The 20,328-nt window shown below is 41.9% G+C and overlaps 2 protein-coding genes across 2 annotated transcripts; both read left to right on the top strand.

Moving 5' to 3' along the window:
* The first annotated feature begins 974 nt into the window (after positions 1-974).
* Positions 975-6,581, top strand: LOC107189606 (PDZ domain-containing protein 8). Its single transcript, XM_015578171.1, has 9 exons — positions 975-1,450; positions 1,517-1,709; positions 1,798-2,060; positions 2,143-3,223; positions 3,313-3,575; positions 3,660-3,860; positions 4,690-4,839; positions 5,520-5,702; positions 5,955-6,581. The coding sequence occupies exons 1-9, from the start codon at positions 1,055-1,057 to the stop codon at positions 6,159-6,161; spliced, it is 2,937 nt and encodes a 978-aa protein (XP_015433657.1). The 5' UTR covers positions 975-1,054; the 3' UTR covers positions 6,162-6,581.
* Positions 6,582-12,092: 5,511 nt separating this feature from the next.
* On the top strand, positions 12,093-18,355 carry LOC107189610 (leucine-rich repeat and death domain-containing protein 1). The gene is made up of 4 exons (XM_015578175.1): positions 12,093-12,240; positions 17,235-17,378; positions 17,538-17,705; positions 17,810-18,355. Exons 1-4 carry the CDS (start codon positions 12,093-12,095, stop codon positions 17,977-17,979), a joined length of 630 nt encoding a protein of 209 aa, XP_015433661.1. The 3' UTR covers positions 17,980-18,355.
* Positions 18,356-20,328: the final 1,973 nt, after the last annotated feature.

Below are 20,328 nucleotides of genomic sequence, written 5' to 3'. Positions count from 1 at the left end.
CTTGTATCATTTACTATTTAAATTGTTCAGAAAGCTCTAGTCTGAAAAAGAGGATCGTACGGTTATGCTCTATCAGCTGATCGTATAATTTACGCATACACGAGTGTTGGAGACATTAAATGGAAATTATTTTCTGTATCCAATATAATAGACAATATGCTACACTATTAAAAACCAGTGTTTTCATTATCAATGAAAAATTTTTTATCTCAAAGTAAAACCTACTACCTTTTAAATTTCATATGTTCTATTATGTAAGGTTTAAAAATTTCCATAATTTTATTTCTATTTTTTAAACCCGTGTTATTATTTGTTCTTTACACATATGTGTAGTCAATATTGACTGAATGTGTACAGCAATTTCTATAAATATATACTTTTATAATTGCTGTTCGCAGACTTTCTTAAAGATTACCAAATTTAAAGTAATTCTAACATTCATAGTAACACCAATCTTTGAAAAAAATTATATTGGACGCAAATATCAGTCAGGTGTAAATAATGTATGAGGTTGACAATCGAGCAATCTGTCAAATTGACAAGCTTGTCTGGCACAAACATGGCTGCCGAGATCAATAGGGAAGTGTCATAATACGTTTCGTTTGTAGCTGTGGCGTTATTAGAGTCTCCAACATGTTTTTCGCGTACATTCTTTTGTAAATATGTACACTTTTTTAATTGTAATGAAATTTATTTATATTTTTGTGAAAATGCCGTAATTTCAAGCATCGTAATGATAGGTGAAAGTGTTCTGCATAACTGTTGACCCGTGAGAAGAGGGTGATTCATAACAATGTAACGTAGCGTTGTAAAAACAATACGTTTTTTAGTCATCGATGCAAATAGTAGATATTATAGAAGTTCCTAATATTTCAAACGAATGTCGAATGTCAAATATTGATTAAAAAATACACTTCCAAATACACTTTATATTTTTACATTCCTTCCTGTTATATGAAAGAGTGCCTATTTCTTGATATTTCTCAATTTTAGCACTGAATGCATTGAGATTAATTAAGGAAGCTATTAGGTTTCCACTGTGTAACATTTTAATATGGACTTTTTTGAATTTATTTGTGTGTCTGTGATTACATTTGTGTGTGGTATAATATGTACACTTGCACTGGAATTTTACTTATTCAAAAAGTACTTGGAAGAAGCACCATTAACAAGCCCACCAAAAAGAACAAACCAGCATGGCAAGGCTCAGTTACCTGAAGAACTACTTGAAAAAATTCAAGATGAAAAAATTAATTCTAGTACAAGTACCTCCCGTCAAGCTATGTGCCAAGGCAATGAGAACTTGGCAATAAATTTAACACTACAATTTCTGTTCAATGAACTAAGAAATGCTGAACGGGTACGTTTATGGCTATATAGAAAATTAAATAATGAATTCAAAGAACTTTTAACTCAGTCTACAACTGGCAAATTGTTGGATAGTGTAAAGGTAAGTTAGATACAAATTTATAGAAATATTAGTGATACAACAATAATGACTATTTTACTTTTTCAGTTAAGAGACTTGAATCTAGGTACACAATTTCCCACTATAAAAGGTTTAGAAGTGGCTGATTCAAAAATAGATGCTGATACCGGTTTGCTGGAGTCATTGGATTTATCTTTAGACTTACATTACTCTGGAAATTTTCAATTATCAATAGATGTTAAAATGTTATTGGGTAAAACTGCATACATGGCTCTGCAAGGTACATTGGTAAACGAGAAATCCACTTTGAACTATGAAGTTCTTGTAAAATTTGAACTGTAACATTAATTTATTATGGACGATTCCAGTGAAACGAATCAGTGGTAGAGCCAGATTACAGTTCACACGTGTTCCATATACTCATTGGTCCTTAAGTTTTTATTCGGACCCTGTGCTTGAACTAGAAGTGCAGTCTCAATTTCAAGGGCGTCAATTACAACCACAGATTATCTCTTTGATTACTGGACAGATTCGAAGAGCTGTGCGTCGGAAACATACTCTACCTCGCTATAAACTGCGTTATAAACCATTCTTCCGCAGACTGAACGATGAAGCAGTAGATTTATCCGAAGTAAGATGGCTATTTCACTAGTTACGATTATAAAACTGTGGGAAAGGGTGCAATAATTTATAAAAAAAAAACGTTTATCCAGGTAGCCAATATACGATTGATACCAGGTTTTTTGGAAGTATCATTATTAGAAGTGAGCAGATTGAATCTTGGACTTAATATGCTTTATGCAGAGGATAAATCACAGATTGAAGTGTACTGTACAATAAGCGTGGATTCGACACCTTGGGTGTTTTTGACTCAATATACTGGAGTTCCTTACATGGTATTGGATTTGATAATTAGCAAAGTTGGTTCTCAGCAATTAGGCGTAGTATTTAAACAAGAACTTGTGCCAGAAATAGGGCATGTTTGTGTGTTAGTCGAAACTATTGTAGCCGGAAGTGCTGCGGCAATAGCCGAGATGAGAAAAGGGGACATTTTAGTAGCGGTAGATGGTAAAAAGGTATCTAATATGAATCAAGTAGCCAAATTCGTGAAAAGTGCTGTACAGCGGCGATTTATCATAAGGGTCGAAAGGAAGTATTCCAAAGCAGATCTAGATAAGCAAATCAATACGAAAATAGACAGTGAAAAGCTATCTGCAGAGAGAGGAACGGACAGAAAATCATTGAAAACAGATTCTATAATGAATAAAGGAGATACACAGAGTACAGAAGAGGGTAGCAAGATCAAGTTTGAAAGCCAAATAAAATTCTCAGACTTGAAAGATTCCGAGAACGAAATCTCCGAGAAATTGGAAACAGGCAGCAAATTTTTTCGACGAAGAAAGAGTAGCGCACACGCCACAGATGAGCCAGCTCAGACACCTGATTCTACACCTTCCAGAAAGATTTCAACAACCTCGAATCAATCATTAATATCAAATAGTTCTCAATTGTGTTTGGATGATAATTATGTCACAAATGTAACAGACTTATACTACACCACAAAAGAAAAGGAATATGCTTCGCTGATTAACTTCGAGGAAACTAGGAACTTTCAAATTGATTCGGAATTGCAATATTTGAATATAGGTGTGTGGGGTCGTGTAAGAGGAGGAGAATTTCCTGCAAAATTGTTAGGGTACATAAACGTCCCTATGAAATTAATTTTGGCGCAATGTTATACATCCTCGACAGGTCATTATCTTAAATGTCATGCTTTATTACCACCCGATAGTGGTACGTATTATTAATAGATCAGACGTAGTAGTTAATGCAACCTTTTACTCTATACGTTTTATATTAGTTTCATCTTACCTTTTTACAAGCTTCTCTCACAACGGTCCACACGAAACTACAAGGGTATTCAGGATTCGATCCAACGCTTTGCTACGGTGATATTTTATTATCTTATGTGTGGGAGTCTAGTTATCCAGATCGTCATACAGTTAACGACTCGGGGAAGAAGGAAAGTATGGAGACTGCCAAAACCCAACCAACACTGAGCGAGGAGATCACGGATAAGAAGATGCACGACTTTATTAGAACACACTTCCATAGGGCAACGCACTGTGACTTCTGTACAAAAAAGGTTTGGAAATCTATGTGGTCTGTCCGATCGTTCGCAAATACATTTCGAATATGATGCAATACATTTTTTTTTTTTATCACACAGATTTGGTTGAAGGACGCTGTACAGTGCAGGGATTGTGGTATGGTGTGTCACAAAAAGTGTGAAGTTCGTTGTCAAGCATCGGGAACGTGCGGAGCGGAAAGTTTAACAATGGCATTAGAAACTGACGAAATAGAGCCTAATACTCTAATCGGGGAATCAGGTCCAGAGATATCTCTAACCAGTTGCGAAGATCATGTACAGGTACTCAAGACGTAGTCAATGTTTTTCATGCACGCCCGGATGGCATTGCCAACTCGCTGAAATATCATGATTCACGTATAAAAAAATAATCAGCGGCCACGGTTGGCGAGTCCATTCCGTTGCATTGTCCAGAAAGAAAGAAACGATTATATCAAAGCTAGTCATGAATTTTAACTTAGATTAATCGAAGTTTACCTAACGTGTGATTAACGTATAATTTATATTTTTATTAAGAAAAATGTATATTGATTTTTCGAGGAGGAATTTTTAAGAGTAGAAATACTATCGAATTATAATCACGATGCGTATGTACGCTTCACTAGTCGCGTTTGATCGTACTATAGTAATTACATACCGTAACCGAGGAATTGCGGTTTCGGGCAATTAAATATGTATACTTTCAGATAACATATATAGAGTATTCTTGGTACTTTGTACATAAATGAGACGACTGTTAAGTGTGTTTCACTTTATTTGTTGCCAATAAAACATCTAAACATCTGTATTTAGGGAGGTGAAAGGTTTCTTGTAGGTTTGCACCTTTACCTTCGCTTGTTAACATTCGGTATATACGTTGATATTGTAAGTAACGTGACATTGTAAACAAACCACTTGCTTCGTGATCGTCTAACCAGAAGCTAGAAGTGACATTGCACAGAAAGTATATGAATCGAATTGACCACCGTGATTCTGTTTCCTTCAATTTCTGTTTTGTTTTTTTTTTCTCCTTTTTCTTTCTTTTTTTTTTAGTAGTTATATCGGATAGTTGGCAATGTAGACCAATGAAGAATTTATTAATCAATTTCCAATCCGTTGATCGATCAATCAGGGTGCAACTATGATGGCCATGAAGGCCAGTATAGCTAACACTCTGTTGGGTCTGAAGAAGGCTGGAAGTACCAGTTGTTTGGCTCCACCGGCTTCCAGTACCGGTCTGGCATCTAGAAGTCTTCCCCCAAGTCCCTGTGCATCCCGCAAGGTAGAATTTAAATACCACACAGATTCGCGTTCGGTTTGGAACGGAGAAGGATCACAGAGATTATCCTCGAACCTAGGGGATCGCTTAGGAACGTTACGATTGACCCCAAAAACGAGATGAGATCACGTTAAGCAACAATTTCATCTCTTCTCTGTTCCAATCTCCTTTTTTGTCCTGTGCCGTGCACAATCGGCAAGCCTAATAACGACACAAATCATGCTTGGTCGACTAATAAAAGGTGTTGAGCTTAAGCTGTGTTTCATCCGCTTTGCATCACCTGATCTGTCACTTTCTATGTCGCAGAACTGGCTTCTTTTCCGCTCTGTCGCAAACAACACGAAAACAAAAAAGAATCCAATGATAATTTTTTTTTCTGTTAGTCATGCCATTGATTGTTATTTTGGGTAACATATGCACATCGAGGTCGCCGCACGCTTCTCTCACGCAACACGGTCGTATTAATACTCTATAACTGTTACAGTACATTCATAGACCGACAAGTGATACCCGAATACGCTTTTATTGCCGCCGCCGTCGCGTCACTTTTTCTTTCTTTTTTTCACGCTGTTACGTATCATATAAGCTCGAGCCAGGCGCATCACATTTTCTCTAGGGTCACGATCGAACACGAATAAACACTTTGCTGCGACGAATCTGATCGTATTGTTAAAACCGTTTAGAACTCGTTGGTCGGTGGCTTGGGCATAAGTCCTGACCTGTTGGAGGGCGCCGAGCCAAGCGTGGCTGCTCCTCTAGTAGCCGGGGATCTGGACGACGGTCTTATGTCCAGGGCGAAAGACACCGGGAAGTTTTTGTTCAAGTGTCTGGAGCCACGCGAACGCGTCGAGAAGATCAACGACATGGTAAGACGTTCCAACGACACAATAGAGCCATCGCTACAAACGTTTATAGTCTCATATGGCGTTTTTTAGACTTAAGTATGTATGTTATGTATTAAAACCAGATAACATCTAGATGGAGTTACAAGTTTCGAAACCGAACTTAATATTTCGAATTTTCAAAGAGTGAATAGGGGGATATTACCTGCAAAAGCTTAATAGGATCTTATTTATTATGGGGTTCAACTAACCGATACGTTTTCTACGCGTCCACAGATGGGCAAGCTGAAAACTGCGCTCGACGCGGAAATTACCTCAAGATTAGAGCTGTCGCGGAGCGGGGAAATGGACAGTCTTAAATTGATCGCGCAGACCGATTTACGAGTTCAAGGACTGAGCGTTCTGCTGCTGCACTATTGCGCCGGGTTGCAGCACGCCCAAGAAGCATTAGACCAGTCGCAGCAGACTAGCAAGGACTCTTAACGGATTCAAGTTCCACGGGCGGAAACCGAGAAGTAACCTATATACAACAACATTTACGATCTCAACATTCCGGTAAACCTTCGAGCTAAACTGGAGGACGTCGATCAATTTCGAATGATTATATTCCTTGTTCCCCCCGCGCCTACGCACTACACACACACACATACGCAGATATAATCTTCTTTTGGAATTTTCCTTTTGTATCGTATGCAGCGATATGTATGTATGTACTTGGTTGTACAGTACTCTCGCGTTCTGTGTGTTACCTCGACCGTAAGTTGGAAGCTACTGTTTAACATTCTGGAAACGAATGATCTCGAAAAGTGAAAAAAAAGAAGAAAACACGGCTCTGTTACACGACGAGTAAGACACAGAGGAGAGAATACTTCCGATAGGCTTCAATGTAATACTCGCGTGAACTGTCTGATCGTGATATACTCTTTATAAACTTACCAGAGAACACCAAATATTAAAAGACTTGTATTTACGTGGGTATATCCGTAGAGAACAGAGTATATACGCATATTATCGGATAAATTCGCATTCGGAATTAATAGCTGCGGTATAGAATAATTAGGGTAACGGAGACAGTGTCTCGAGTTCCACCGCGAGGCATAACGGACAATTAGATACGTAGTGGTAGTGTTCTTCGACATCTTGGTCGGTCCAAGAATTACAACTCTTTCATATCAGTATAGCGTAATTTCGGATGTTAAATAACCCGCGAACGACTACTAAATGCATTCCACGCGCGCGGTTTTCTTTCTCCTGGAACCGCGGAACACGGCTCGGCAACGAAACCTGGCTATCAGCTACGACTGATTTAACGATTTATGGACGCGTGTATCGCCTGTACGTGCACAGGACATAACGGAAACTGACGTAATCGCGCGATACGACGATTAGCATTCCATCCATAGGTAACCACTCGAAAAGGTTGAACAAGTGTCGAATGGTGTGTATATATTTTCTGGCTTCGCAAGGTATTTACGGCTCATTGTTAAAAATGTAAAGTGAATATAAACAAAAAATGAATATAGATTGTTAAATCAGCGTGTTACCGTTCTTTATATATATATATTTCACTGTCGAACATTCGCTGTAGATTTATGTACATCGGCGAGCAAATTCGGCTTCCGTTAGGGGAAAAAGTGGCGTAAGAGAAAGGCCTCTTACCACTTAGTAAATTTATTTCAAATACTGAAATAAATGTTAAATCGAATGTTAATTTGGTATAAATTTCAGTAACTCTCAAAATTAAATGGTGGCAGGCCCTTCGCCAACTTCACTTTTTTCTCTAGCGGAAGCCGAGTTTGCTCTTCGGTGTACATACGTACATCTCGCCATGGAAACCCGCCAGGCAGAGGTTGTCGCCACGAGGCAAGAAAATGCTTTTGTCGATAACACCGAGAAATAGATCCCGGCGTGAAAACCGTCGAGGTCGTTCAGACGGCGTTCCTCTACTTTGGAACATCACTGACTTCTCGGTAAACATGAAAATATTCGAAAAACGGAGACGCAGTTACACCGGCGACCCGACACAAAGAATCTACTTCAAAGCGCGATTTTATAGGGCCAATAATTTCCAATATCGCTGTATACATTTAACGATGCTTTGTCTTTCATCCAGCATGACTCGCGTCTGATTCAGGCGACTCGCAAGAGGCGTTCGAGGAAAATTTTTCTTTTCTCTCGCGTACAAAATACAGAGCATTTGGAAAATTTCCTTTCCACGCGATTATTTTCGTGGAATCGCGATGTTTCTTTGCATCTTGCCAGACCACGGTTGGCGTTAAATCAGACCGTCCACCCTCCCCCCTGGTGTGGATGCGAAATTGCGCGTTCCGTTTCGGAAACTGCAAGTTCATCGTCACGATGCCAATGATCCACACGTATCTACGAGTGAACGACGCGCGTTCGTTGGCACTAGATCGGATCCTGGCCACTCCTCGACGATACAAGATCGAGCAGACATGCCGGCGCGACTGGAAAAGCGAAAAACGTGTTTTGCTCCTCGCTGATATACATGTCTGAACCCTAGAACCACAGTATATTAAGTCACACTTCTCCAATTTTAGAGGAGAGCAAATCTAAGGTGCGAAAATATTAAAACTTCGGAACCGTTCGGTAAAAATTGTTAGCTTCTATTGAATGGATTTAAGGCAAGTCTCGAAATGCTGAACTTTACATTAATTCTCCTATGTGTGATGAACTTTACAGTGTTTTAAAAATATGAACTTGATATCATTTTTAGACTATTATGTACCTACATTAAAAACTTAGAATAATATTTACCACCGACAAGAGTGAAATATTTCATGCAGGAAACGTAAAATGTAATTATTTCAAAAAGTGGATTTAATACTGGCTCTGAGGTCGAGATATACATACATATGTCGGGAAATAGACGGAGAAGAAATAAAGACAGACATTCACGCACACACGTGCACACGGCTGCTCCGCCGTGCATCGATCTCTCGATCCTCCGCGAGTCAATACGAACACGACGAGGGGAGAAGTCATGGGGGATTTTGGCCCGCGAATCTATTCTGGTCCCGCGAAATGCACGCGCAGTATCCTCTGGCCACGTGCCAGGCATACCCGTGGAATCGTATAAACATTTTATCCCTGTTGGGCACTGGGCACGATGAATGGAGAGCAAAGTCCTCCCGTTCCGTGTGCTGAAGAAGAGACGCGTCGCGGTCGATGACGATTTCCTACGCCTTCGTTTCACGGGGGAATACGTTTTTGTCCGGTATAAACCGGTGATGTCCCGAATTTTTTCTTCTAAATTTCCTGCCTCCAGAAAATCATTGGAAACTCAGGTGATACCGATGCGATGCCGATAAGAGCTTTCGTTATTTAATTCTGTAAGAGTTCTTCATTTAAGAGTTCGAAGTCGAGGAATTTTCCATTTGGAATTGCTCGCGACTGAACCGAATCACCAGAGGGGGGAAAGATTCGAGGAGAAAGCCGACGGAAACCGTTGTTTAATGCGGCGAAACGTGCACGCTTCTTGATCTCGCGACGCGCGCCAAAACTACCGCGGAGCACGGTGCTCTCTTCTGTCCTCTGGAAGAGATATTCCGACTGGCTTTCCTTGTCCAACTCCTCCCAGAGACACCCTCGTTTCGTTGTTTATTATCGGGACGAGATTTCGACGATGGGCCACGTGTAAACGCTTTTACAAAATGTTCTCCACTTCGTTAAAGGGCTATGCTAGTGTGATGGTTTCAGAAAATTGGATTTTTCTTTTTTGCAATTTGCAACAATTTTTTTATGGAGAGGAAGGTGTATTATATGGCCCGGAATAGGTAATTAGCTGTAAACTTTGATCGCGTTTTTCTTGAAGCTACTTTTTCTTAATCGGCGGCCATGATAATTCAAAAACTAATACACCGATTTAGTTCAAACTTGGCATATCTGTTCATCAGATTAAACCTTTTGTTTGGGAAGGCGCCATTTATATTGCCGTCACACTAGCATAGCCCCTTAATTACCAATAATTACGTTCTTCGTCTTGACAGACGGTTCGTTAAACACTTCTATATCATCTTGTTTTCAGTGGCAGAGAAACAGAACCGATTAGCGTCGCAACAAACGCTCGCTGGAATAGTCCCCGCGTGGTGTCGCCGTTTGAACGGCAATAACGGTCGTCGGTGGCGCAGTAGGCATCGAACCAACACTGTTTCCCCTGCAGTTTGCGACCTTGCGACGTTTTTTGACGCCGTTTTTAGCGACGGTATGCAACGTCTGTTTCGCCAAAAACCGCAATCCGGACAAAGCTATATCATTCACGATTTATCGAACGCAAACTCCGGGACCGGAAGCGCGTTTTCAACTCGGAACTTTTTCGTCCAGCGGCCATTCTCCCGTTCGTTCGCTTCCTCGTGTGTTTAGCGGGCCGTGATGCGCCGTTAATTGGCCCGCGTTTACGTAACGGGCACGATGGAATATCAAATAAAATATGTCCGAGGCGACGATAATCTGAGGGGTAGATGGGAGGGGGAGGATCGTTTCATAAAACACGTTGTATAATTTCACGACGGTTGTTCATGCCGTGGGCAAACGCTTCCTTCGCGACTCCCTGTTGCGTAATCCTGCCGCGGATAACGCCGGAAAAATTGTTTCGATGTTCCGAATTGCTCGTTTTTAAACGTCTTATGAATTATAGATGAAATGATACCTGGTGTTAATTAGGTAAGTAATCGCGAAAGGGGAACACGATTCAGAAACGGATTCCGTAAACCCCGGAACCATATATAGGAAGCGTTTCCTCCTCCCCTTGGATTGCGATATTCAATGGGATCGAGGGAAAACGTAAAAATTCTGTGATTCAGATATTACGTTAACACTAGAACTATATTTGCTTCGATCGCTGGATAAACGTGGAAAACTTTTGAAAATTTAGAAATTGACTAATTTCTTCACTATCAATAGATCTGAGAAAATGTATTGTCATAACATGTTAATCGTCGTTGTAGGAGTGTATTGACCAGTCATTTTGACAGGTTTGGTAGTTCTAGTGTTAAGGAAAATGGGAAAAATATCGTGTGCAATTGCAATCGGTTAATCGATCGAAGATTTCGAATTTATTTACAGAGTCTCCCCTCCTCAGGCGGCAGAACGTTTATCTCGGGAGAACACGCACGTTCACAGAGGTGAGTCATCGAGAAACGTTTGCATCTACTCGGATCTCTTCCTGTTTCCATCAAAAACCCCGGCTGTTCGCGTACGTATATCTCTTTCAAAGAAGTCGCCCCGCGGAGACCTTCGGTCGTTCAGTATGTATACCCGACTATTTCTGTATACAGAAGAAACTTCAATGCCACGCGTTTGCACGTAGTAGATGGACAGTTCAGAAGTAGAAACGCGGAAAATCGAATCGATTCCCGAAAAGATCGTAATGGGTCGAGGTGTCTCGTGTCGGCGCGGAGACAAAGCGGCGTAAGACCCTGGATTGATCGAATAATGTCCTGATCGCTAGGTGACCTTCGTACGCGATACGTACGTACACTACCGATCATACGTTTTACGACACCTGGGTCTGTACGAAGCAAATACTTTTCTTTATCTAGATAATGGATAGCTGTGCTTCATAATAGTCTAAGCGTCGAGTGCTTCAATACTTCCTGAAACAGTAATTATTTCAGATTTCCAGCAATTTCGTAGTGCCCTGTAGCATTTGCTGCATATTAAGTGTCCAGGGTTAGGTACTTATGATCGGAAGTGTATGTACCGATTTCGACAGGTTGCGGCCCCGATCTAGCCTGGTGCGCGCCTCGACGACAACGGCGGGCATATACGCACGACGTGGAGCAACGTGTGTCCCTGTGGCGGCGGTTGTTTTCAAACAAAGAGAGGGAATCGAAACAAAGTAGTCAGCTGATCCAAGATGCACGGCTCTGGTGGGAGAGCCGCCTCGAGGCCGAGGGCTTAAATAGCACCGAGTGGAGTGCAGGCACGTCAGTGCCAGGCAGCGTCACCTGAAACGCTCTTGTTGTCCACGATTCCTCCTCCTGTTCCTGTCGCAGACACGAGTACATCACAGTGCTCCGGGAGGAAACAGAAATCGCGGCGATACCAACACCCCCAGTGGTGGTCACGAGCTTCGAAGAAAGATCGAACGGGGAAACGATCGAGAGAACGATCGTCCCTCTCGTCGATGTTCTGCGAGCCGAAACACACCCGAAGATCGTTTCGTTGGAATACAATACTGTGGTGTCTGTTACGAGCGCGTTCTAAAAGTTTTCCGACTCGAGACGTGACGGTTTTCTTGTAGAAGAAACGTTTCGAGACCGATACTCCGAAGAGGAACACAGAATAGGACACGTGTATAAGTGTGGATTCCGCGATTGGACCACGGTGAATCGAGAGGATTATTTCGGAGGAGGATAGAAGTCGAACAGATCACATCGTTCGTCCTAAGAGATGAGACCGCCGTCGTACAATAATGAACAAGTATCCCAGGAGCAAGGGGAGAGAAACGTGGCGATGGCCGTTTGCGTGCAGTTGGCGGGCCGGGCGATAATCAGGGTGGTATCCCGTTGCGAGGAGGCGCAGGACAATTGTAACCTCGGTAAGTTCTGATCGATAACCGTGTAATCTGTCGAACTCAGCCACCGTTCTATACTTTGTTGTGGTAGACAAATTTTCGACTTGAATCGTTCAATCGCAAAACGATCGATCTTTCAATGGCCAAATGAAAACTATAGGAATCGCTTAGGTACGACGGTGTTGCACGCAACAAAAATAGTAGACACACTAGGGTACATGTGCACTTAGGAGCAAACTCTGCTTCCACTAGGGGAAAAAGTTACGTTCGGAAGGACCTCCTGCTATTTGGTATCGAGAATTATTGAAATATATGTCGAATTAACATTCGATTTCACATTTATTTCAGTACTTGGAATAAATTTACCAAGTGCTAGGAGGCCCTTGCTGTTAAGGTGGTACCCTCAGGGGGTACAGTAGAATCGCGTAAGCTGAATAGAAAATCGGGACGATGTAATTGTTCCCTCGGACGATCTTTTACTTTCTACGCCGCGCCACGATATCTTTCCGCGTTTGTGGCATTAAACTTTCGCACGATGTCGGCGAAAGAAACCGTGTTCTATACTCCATCTTTCGCACCCGTGCTTTTATTATCCCGGCTAAGGATCGAGCACTTTCTTTCCTCGACTGGTCCCCACGAAGAAAACGTACACGTGAACGTACCGAAAAGTAGCGTTTCGCGGATAAGCGAAAGCAAAACAATCATGGACTGCGCAGTTTTTAGTCATCGATGCACAGATAAGATTCCCCCACTGACAATCGGTCGGAGAACGTTAAAGTTGCTCGCGACGGGAGACATCGCAACGATAGACCGGTTATCTTCATTCGCATCGTGACTCGCGTTGTTCGATTAATTGGCATTAAACGATTTATTTTTCACGTTCAGTTTCTCGAAGCCTTTTTCTATTTTCCTACTTCGCGGCAGATGAAGCCTGTGTGAATATTGCACGGTCGCCCGTTCAGAGACTTGAACTGGTTCCGCGACGCGTGGTCCGACCCCCTACTGGCATAATCTACTCGAGGAACGGTTGTGGATTCTTTGGGTGAGTCAATCCACGGCATCCCCATCGCGATAGAAATCGAAAGTAATTACGTAACACGCGTGTAAAATCGCGAAAGTATACGAGTGATATCGTTTCACTGAAAACTAACAATCCAACTGCATGTCTTCGTGTCCGGTTCGAAAGGCCAAAAAGTGGTTGGATGATTGCTTCCTGACGTCTAGTCGGAATCCTTTGTCCACGAAGACTCTGGAACCTGACCGAGGCAACAAGGTGCAACACAGAGAGTTAAATACAAATTAATAGACACGCATGACCTTAAGGTTCGCTCAGTTAGGTGACTAATAACGTTGGCAACGCGATACGCGTTTCTGGCCGGCCTTGATTTCGTTGATTCGACCGATCCGTAACGAGCTCGACTTTCAAACTGTACCGTGACAAATTATTCGCGAGCAAGTAGTGGTTACGCGTCGTCCATTCGGGCGGAAACGGTCACGTTCGACAGGGATCGATCGATCGGGCTGATTGATCGGGAGGTATACTTTCAGAGCACCCCGTAGATCACGCGGGCTCGCTTCCTGATTCGACCAGGAGGAAAGAACGGGTCCTCGGGTCCTTGCCTTATCCGGTACACCCGGATAGATTTCAGGGCGATTCTCAATGTCGCTGCCTCGTCCTGCTTTTGGTTTGACTGTCGATGCTTTGGAAACTCATTAAATACACCCTGATGTCTAGAACACAGGATTCCAGTACCATGGGAATGGAATCTCTTATTACGGAGAGCAACCGATTCCGCGGGGACTCGAAACGCAACCAAGTAGATATACATCCGTTAAAAGCAGACGGGAGATTTCTAATCGGTAACTGGCGAAAGTCTCGAAGCGGTGAAAACGAGAGCGAGAAGTATGTACAACTTCGCCACGCTCAAAGGAGTCTAACGGATACGTACAAACGCTGTGTGGTCTCTCCCTCTCTCTCCGTAATAACGGCTCGTTAACGATCCACGGGAAGAAATGCGCCTCTGCCAATAAGCTTCCGAGTAACAATCAACCGAGTCGGTTTTTCTGGAAGTGTCAATGACTGGTGGCCACTGTATCGTCACATCATCGTATTCCCGTTCTATTTCAAACAATTGTTTACGATCGATATCGTATTTCGAAAAGTCCTATAAAGATCCAACAAGAATTATTTGCTGTATCACGGAGATTTCGTATTTCTGATTAAGAAAAGCGCAACACAAGAGTGTTGTAACGCTCGATTCGACCGCAATGTGCATATCGTGGCGATAGTGGCACTCTAATGCTAGTCGGACGGCGTCAGGTAGGCACACACACACACACATACACCATACGTAACAGGTGGTCGGAGTCCCTCGGCCGTGCATCAATCGGAATAAAAGTGAAATGCTCGCGCGGTCGGGGGGATTCTCTGGCATAGATAATTGCTCGGATAAACATTGCATTGCACAACATACACGATGTGCATGTGTCCGGTCTTTGTTCCTTGTTGCTGGCCGGCAGACGCGTGGTTGCTCTTTTCATTGTGAACATGACTTTAAGGCGGCTCGATTCAAGCGTCAGCGCGGAAACTTCACGACCCTCTCGGTAATTTACGTGGAAACGATAGGAAACCGAGTGTACCGTGAAGAAACGAGACAATGCGATTTTAATGGTATGTACCACCGCTACGCGCGCGCCTTCTATTCCGTACCTTTTTACCGTTTCGCTTTTTTTTTTTTTTTTTTTTTTTTTACCGTAACGCGGGAAACTTCGCGAAACGAATTATAACGTATTTCAATGCGATTCTAGAGACAATGCGCCTATTCCAGTTCACCGAAATATCGTTCCTATTTCGAGTGTGTGTCTACGTTTGCCGACCGTTGACGCCTGATATCGTTACGCAGTTACAACGGTCCGTCCATCAGCGGGAAAGATCTGTTGCACGTTTTGGTGGCGATCACGTATGCGAGAAAGGTCAATCTCGGAATAGTGAACCGCTACGGGGCCTTGGCAGAGTGAACGCCGCACGTTTTGCATGCCGGACGAGAGAATCGGTCCATCTTCCTGATCTTTTTTAAATGGTGCTCGCGACGGATTACTCATTTCGGTTGAGGTACTTAATTCTATTGTTTTCGCGTCTGTACATGTTTAAATCTTCTTCGAGAACAAAAAATTGTCGCACAGCATTTGTTCTTGAAAATGAAGCATTTAAATAGAGTATATATGTATACAAACTCACCGATAGATATTGCTGACCGTCTATCTACTTCCTTCTGGTATCGTTTCCTTGCATCAGACCGGAAATTGGTACTTCAACGAATGATTCACCTTGAACGTTTATCCCACCAACATGCACGATACTCTGTAAAAAAAGAAAACATTTACGTTAGTACATGTTCTATATATACGTACCGACGGGAATAGATACGGTTTAAAGGGAACCTGTTTGCCCAGAAGTAGATTAATTTCTGATTCAGATTTATAAATGTGAAGAATAATTTCCCCGCCCCTGTAACACGCAGAGATCAAATCGCGTGTACATACCTACAACACAACACACACGGCGAAATGAGAGTGAATGTAACCATCCCTGCATGCATGCATGCAGGTACGGGAGGCGCCACCATGTATGGGAAACGTAACCTTAAATGGCAGCTTGCCGCCGAAGCCATTTACTACTTTATTGCAAAAAGTCATCGTCACTGTCAATACATACGGTAAAACATAGCCGGTTAGCTCGTTCGGTTAATAACGTCGGAATTCTCACGGGATAACGTGTTTCCCGTAACAAAAGGGCCATAAGATTGCTTTTGGACGCATCACAAAAAGCAACGGTTCTTCGTTGTCGAAACTTTTTAAACGTCTGAAAAGTTAAATGTTTCTTGAGTGAAAACTAACGCATATGTTACCTTATTTCCTGCAAATAATAACGTCTGGTTAAATGTTCTTTTACCTAGTAGGAGGCCATACTAATCGACTTGATTTCTGTGAAAAGATTTTCAAAAAACTCAAGTCACGAGACGTTCTCGATCCGAATCACGAAGAACGCGGGAACAAACTGAATACAACGACGCAAGCGCAAAAAACATGGCGACTGAGAAGTTCTGGCGCGTTATCAAACAAGCGAGTGTCTCGCGTCTGTTTTCACGCTGCTCAAATGTAACCGACACAAGTTTTCCTACTCGTTAAAATTCAAATTAAAAATTTACAATTTTTACCGATCACACGAAAGGTACGATAGTCGCATAAAAATATGCAAGTGCAAGAAACGCATTAGAAAAATAATCGCCAGTTCTGTGTGTGTTCGTGGAAATGTCTGAATTTCCGGAGAGTAGAATGAAAGCCAAGGCCGCTAAACGGATACTATTTATTCTTGAAATTCGTCGAAAATAAATGTTTCCCCGCAGCGTGGCCAGACGTCTGATTTGGGAACTTGCAGTGAGTCAGTCAGGCTCAGCAAGATGGCGAACGCCGTCACGAGAGTGGTGTTGCGCTGCGAAGAAGCACAAGAAAACAAGAACCTCGGTAAATTGTTGTTTACAAATGATATCAGAAGTTTGTTATTCCTGGATCTCGGTACTCAGTGTCCTGTTGACATTTTCGCGTATTCTATTTAAATCGGTCAATCGCGTGCACCAAATTGATCTAGTTCCTGACCTAGTTTTCACTACTGCCACAGGTGTATCGCGGGTTTTATAAAAAAAGGGGCATATCATTCTTCGGAACATGACACGATTCTTCGTACAGTTTTTATTTCATAGCGTGAAATAGAAGTAACATGAACGAAATAGTGTCACGACCAATGTTTTGAAAATGCAAAATTCAATTATTATTCGTGATATACATACTGTAACACCGCTGCATACACTATTGATACACTGACCTAATTCGACAGCTGATCTGTCATGAACACGATACAAGGGATACAGTTATTATCACCGTGCTTCGATCACGTCAATTATATAGACTTCTATTTCCTGTGAAGTTATTTATTATGTTATTTTCTGTTAATGTTTCAGATCTATCAGAATGCCAGTTAATGCAGGTACCCGATGCAGTTTATCATTTAATGAGACACACGGAACTGAAAAGGTGCGATCTATCCGGGAATGTGATAACAAAGATTCCACCAAAGTTTGCTGTAAAATTTTCACTTATCACAGGTGAGTCCGATTATACTTTGAATGAGGCTCTACTCTGAATATATGTTGTCTTTTGTCTTCCTCCCTAACTATTTACTGCTACTTTAAATCCATGTATTTTTTTCATTCAAGCAGCAAAATCTCTCTGTAAACGAAATTCAAATGGATGATTGTTTCTAGAACTGAATCTGAGTCACAATCAAATGAGCAAGTTGCCAGAGGAACTTTCTGAACTGCAAGCCCTAGAGAGGCTGAACATTTCGCATAATACTTTCATTGCTTTGCCACCAGTTACTTGCCGGATACCACAGTTGAAGCATCTTCATGCCAATAATAACTCCATCCTTGGTAGGTTTTGTAAGCTTCGGTGCAGAATGAATGTTCCCAATAATTCTATTGTATTTCAGACGAAGACAATCTCATCCGTGTTTTAACATAATGTTATTCTCCAGTTTCAGACATAGATGTCGAAAGAATCAGGCACGCTCCTGTACTCGAATTTATCGATCTGCAGGCGAATCCGTTGACGCGCAGGATGCACGATCTTCTCGGCACCTTGACTGAAATTCGAATCGAATTAACGCCCAGGCAAGTCGAGGACTGGGAAGATCTTACTATCTGAAACGGATCCGTAGCTCAAGGAATGCAATCGAATCTGCCAAAAGGGGGCCCGATCATTGAATGTTCATCCTATGTGGACGTAGCTTGCTTCCATTTATCTTGACTGAGATTGTTCAGGAGCTCGCGAAACGGATCGCTGCGCAATTTAGGAACAAATAGCGAGTATTTTGTACAGTGACAGTGTATATGACTGACCTAAAACGGGCGTGGCGACAACGTGGCAAGAACCACATAGGCGACCAAGTAACACTTTGTGGGCCGATGTTCCTCGAGTACTTAATCAGCCGACTTACCGCGTACTTGAAACTTTTTTTTCATTGATCTCGTGAATGAATTTCGATCGATCGTCATTACTCTTCTTTTGTACCGTGTGTTTTCTTCTCTTCTTTTTTCTCTAGATTTTAATCAGAGGCTCGCTCGTTCGACCGGGTATTTCTCCTGTGATCGACGTCGCGAAACATTGCGAGCCGCCGATCCAACTTACTCTCATACTTTTTACTAACTCCGATCAAGTATCCTGTAAATTTAAGATACGTTTTATTATTTTTTATGCGTGGACTTGACATATTGCGACATATTTTGTGTACAGCAAAAAAGAAATCTTACGACTGCCAAATGTACGGGCGATCGACTGTTTTAAACATCCTCGCCATAATCGATTGTTACTTCGACTGTATAAAAGAAACGCAAGCAAAAAGTGTACACGTAAAAGAGCGTAATCCGGGTATAACTGTTGATCATGTGAGAATCTACCATTTTTTTTTCTGTATTTAGGTATGTATATTATGAACTTGCATGCTCGCAAGAATGTTTATATTTAATTTATACGTAGCTATGTGTACATGCACAATACACATCAGAACGCATTACTCTGTATTTCCGATCTAGTCAATTGTCCGCGAAATGTTGCAATATACTTTAAGAAAAACAGAGTTTCCTGTCGTTATTTACTCGGCCACACCTCCCTCATGATTATTTATCAATGATTCACTGAGAGCATCGTGTTACGTTAGAAAAGGCAGGAAGTTGAACTTGCACGGTGATAGCATAAAAAGACAGGTCCCAACGCAACACATTGGTTTAGTACCTATATTTTTTCAATATTAATAATAATAATAATAATTAAACGTATAATGAGTCACAGAGTTAATTATCTACAATACTTGTTCATGGATATAAAATCACAAAATATACATAGAATGGACGCGGTTTAATGTTAAGAATTAAGGTAGATATACGGACTTTCGTTTATTCCTTTTTTCCTTCCAGCATCATTTACTTATATCGTTTTTTTTTTCACTTTCACAAAGTGATACACGGCCTATTATCCGCGCGATCGGTGTGCTCGAGCGGAAAGTACTTTTCGTCTGGACTTTCCGCTGAAGTCGACGGACCGCACGCGAGAATATTCTATCGATTCCCGCAATTATTCTAAAGCTCCTCGACGCTACCGCAACTAATCGATAAATTAACAAATAAAAAAAATCATAAAAGTCTTGCCGATTACTCTGGCGATCCCTCGAAACGCGACAAGACTTTTAGCGATCGAAATTGCGCGCGTCGGAGCGTAAAGAAGTTTGCTATTGAACTGGCAGCAGCAGCAGCAGCGGCTGCGGCAGAAGAGGAGCCGCGCACACTGATTCCTTTCACGTTCGTCTTCTTTTAATTGGCGTACTTGCATATCTTGTATACCGAAGCTACATTCCTTTTGATGAGTGATTATAGCATTATACATATAATTATATACATAGACATATTTTCTTAATACGCGAGAATATATACGACTACACGATTTCGATACATCGCAATCGAATCTAGGACGAATCTAGGCTTTGTAAACAGCGATCGTTGAGATTTCCCTCTGAACGCGTGGAAACGGGGCGTTTTCGAGTAAGAAAAAGAAAGAAAAAGAAAAAAAGGAAAGGTTTTCAACGCCACCGTTTCGAACACTTGTTCCCTGTCCGACGGAGGGACAACTCGACGCCTCGCAGGATACATCGAATCTGGCACTCACACACGTACCACTCGCTCCCGTTCTTCCTCCCATAATCCCTTGCAATATGTACAGAAATATATATCCTAACTAAATTCACATCCAGGCAACGTCGTAGAAACAAAAACTTGGCCGACCAAATCTTTCGGAGTCTACATGCTGTACAGAGCACCACCTAATCACCCTCATCTTGTGTGTTTAAAAACGAAGACGTCGATTAATAAACTAATACAACAATAGAAGACAATAACGACCCGGGAGAATTGTAAAGTAGTCACTTTCCTATCGTTGACAGAGGCAAGAAACAGATACTAATACAAAATGCACCTTTTATGTACGTTTAAGTATAAAAAAAAA

This window comes from Dufourea novaeangliae, unplaced genomic scaffold (assembly GCF_001272555.1).
Source record: "Dufourea novaeangliae isolate 0120121106 unplaced genomic scaffold, ASM127255v1 scaffold165, whole genome shotgun sequence".
NCBI classification, from domain to species: Eukaryota; Metazoa; Arthropoda; class Insecta; order Hymenoptera; family Halictidae; genus Dufourea; species Dufourea novaeangliae.
This window is presented reverse-complemented; position numbering and strand designations above follow the sequence as displayed.